Source organism: Merops nubicus, unplaced genomic scaffold, assembly GCF_000691845.1.
Source record: "Merops nubicus isolate BGI_N331 unplaced genomic scaffold, ASM69184v1 scaffold3163, whole genome shotgun sequence".
NCBI lineage: Eukaryota > Metazoa > Chordata > Aves > Coraciiformes > Meropidae > Merops > Merops nubicus.
The window spans coordinates 1-2,258 of NW_008599383.1; the positions used below are offsets into that span (position 1 = coordinate 1).

Sequence of the window (2,258 nt, forward strand, 5' to 3'; positions counted from 1 at the left end):
CCCTTTTTACACAGAACCAGAACACAGCCCAAACCAAGTTTTCTCACTCTTACCCTTTAGATTCTCTCCCCCATCCCACTGATGGGGAGTGAACGAGCAATGGTGCAGTGCTTACTCGCCAGCTGGTGTTAAACCACCATAAAGAGAAACTCCACAGGTCTCTGGACTCTGTTCCCGTGTTGGGCTGTCCCTGTAATGACTGCGTTTAATTTATTCTTTGTGTCAAGTTAGTCAAACATCACACAAGTCAGTGCAAGACATTGTAGCAGAGGAAGATGACCTTCACATCTTTTAGATTTTGCAAGCTGATTTCAAAGAGGAACACTAGACAGACCATGGGGTCTAGCAAGTGATTTCTCAGACCCGAAGGTAGTTGTCTCTTCATCAGTTGTGTCACTCACTGGACCTCATTGACTATGGACCACGCTTTGACTATTCCCTTTACCCTTACATTAGTCAGGCACAGCTTGAAGTAGCTACTTGCACTAAACTATTTAGGGGCACTGAAGATGCTCTAGAGTAAAAAGATGTCATGGTGGGGCATGACATCACAGGAATGACTCAGGAGACCTTTCCCCTTCTTGAGGAGCATGAAGACCAGGCTGGACACCTGGTTTTGTTTGAGCAAAGATGTTATATCTTTGTTCAGGCAACCACATACCCCCAGGGTTTTTTTTTTTTTGGTACTGCTTGGGAGTATTTTACATGCTCTCTAGTTTCACTTTATCGATAGGAGTCTGTTCAAGGCAATTCTCACTTCCTTATTCCTCAGGCTGTAGATGACAGGGTTAAACATGGGGGTCACAATTGTGTAGAAGAGGGCCAGGTATTTGTCAGTGTCCGCAGAGTCCCTTGACCATCGCTTTAAGTAGATGACTGTGGCCGAGCCATAGAAGAGTGACACTACCCCAAGGTGTGAAGAGCAGGTGGAAAAGGCTTTGCGTCTGTCCAGAGCTGATGGCATTTTCAGAATCACCCTGATAATTTTACCGTAAGAAATTACTATCAAGAAAAAAGGCAGCATTACAAATACCAGGATGATGGTGTAGAGCATCACTTCGTTCCAGAAAGTGTCTGCACAGGCCAGTTCCAGCAGAGGGGGGACATCACAGAAGAAGTGATGAAGGTCATGGGATGCACAGAAGGGCAAAGTGAACACCTGGTAGGTCTGTCCTGCTTGCACTGGTGTGACAACCAGCCACGATCCCAGCACCAATCTGATGCAGAGACCCCTGCTCATGATGAGGCTGTAGTGCAGGGGGTCACAGATGGCTGTGTAGCGGTCATAGGCCATGGCAACCAGGAGAAGGCACACGATGCTACCCAACGAAACCAGGAAATACATCTGGGCAGCACAGCCAAGGAAGGAGATCCTGCCATCTTCTGTTAGGAACCCCAGCAGCATTTTTGGCAGAGTCACTGACGTGTAGCAGATCTCCAGGAAGGACAAGTTCCTCAGGAAGAAATACATGGGGCTGTGAAGGCTTGAGTCCATTGCTGTGATGAGTGCAATCAGGCTGTTGCTGGTGAGGATCACGAGGTAGATGGCCAGGAATACTGTGAAGCACAAGAAGCCCTGCAGGCTGGAGTGGTCAGTAAATCCCAGAAGAGTGAATCCAGATCCAGCAGTGTAGTTCTCCAAGCCTTTTCTTTGAGGCAATATCCCTACAGAGAACAATCCAAACAACAGACTCAGAGGATGCTGATCGCCCACCATCACACATGCTTCAAGCCTAGAGAAAGACTACAAACATCAGCCTACACAGGACTGCAGGATTAGATGAACGTGACCAAAATCTGCATGCTTGTTTGGAGATCCAACATGGGTCGCTTGCTGTGGGGAGGTTTGTAAAGAGAGGGAAGGATGGAATCCTTGAGCCTGAACAAGCAAGTTTTGTCATATGGATAGAAGAAACTTGACTTTCTTTTGAAGAGGTGATTTGATTGAATACAATACCTGTTGACAGATGGAAGAAAAGGGATGAATCCAAGCCCCTTTAAGGACAGTCTTGCTTACATTGCTTGTCCAGACCTTGCAAGAGCTACATTTAATGTAAGAGCATTAAGAAGAAGTTGGATGAAAAGGAGGAAGGGGGTGAAAAAGGGGCAGAACAAGCCCCTAAAGTATCAAGGCTTGATACTTTAACCAATGAGAGAAGGCAAGGCTTGATACTTTAACCAATGAGAGAGGTTAGTCCCAGCTCTCCTCACATGTAAGAGCACATCCCCTGATGCTGTGCCCACATACAAAGACCTGG

At 46.7% G+C, this 2,258-nt stretch overlaps 1 protein-coding gene across 1 annotated transcript; it reads right to left on the reverse strand.

Moving 5' to 3' along the window:
• Nucleotides 1-718: 718 nt before the first annotated feature.
• On the reverse strand, nucleotides 719-1,717 carry LOC103770095 (olfactory receptor 10AG1-like). The gene has a single exon (XM_008937343.1). It carries the CDS (start codon nucleotides 1,715-1,717, stop codon nucleotides 719-721), a length of 999 nt encoding a protein of 332 aa, XP_008935591.1.
• Nucleotides 1,718-2,258: the final 541 nt, after the last annotated feature.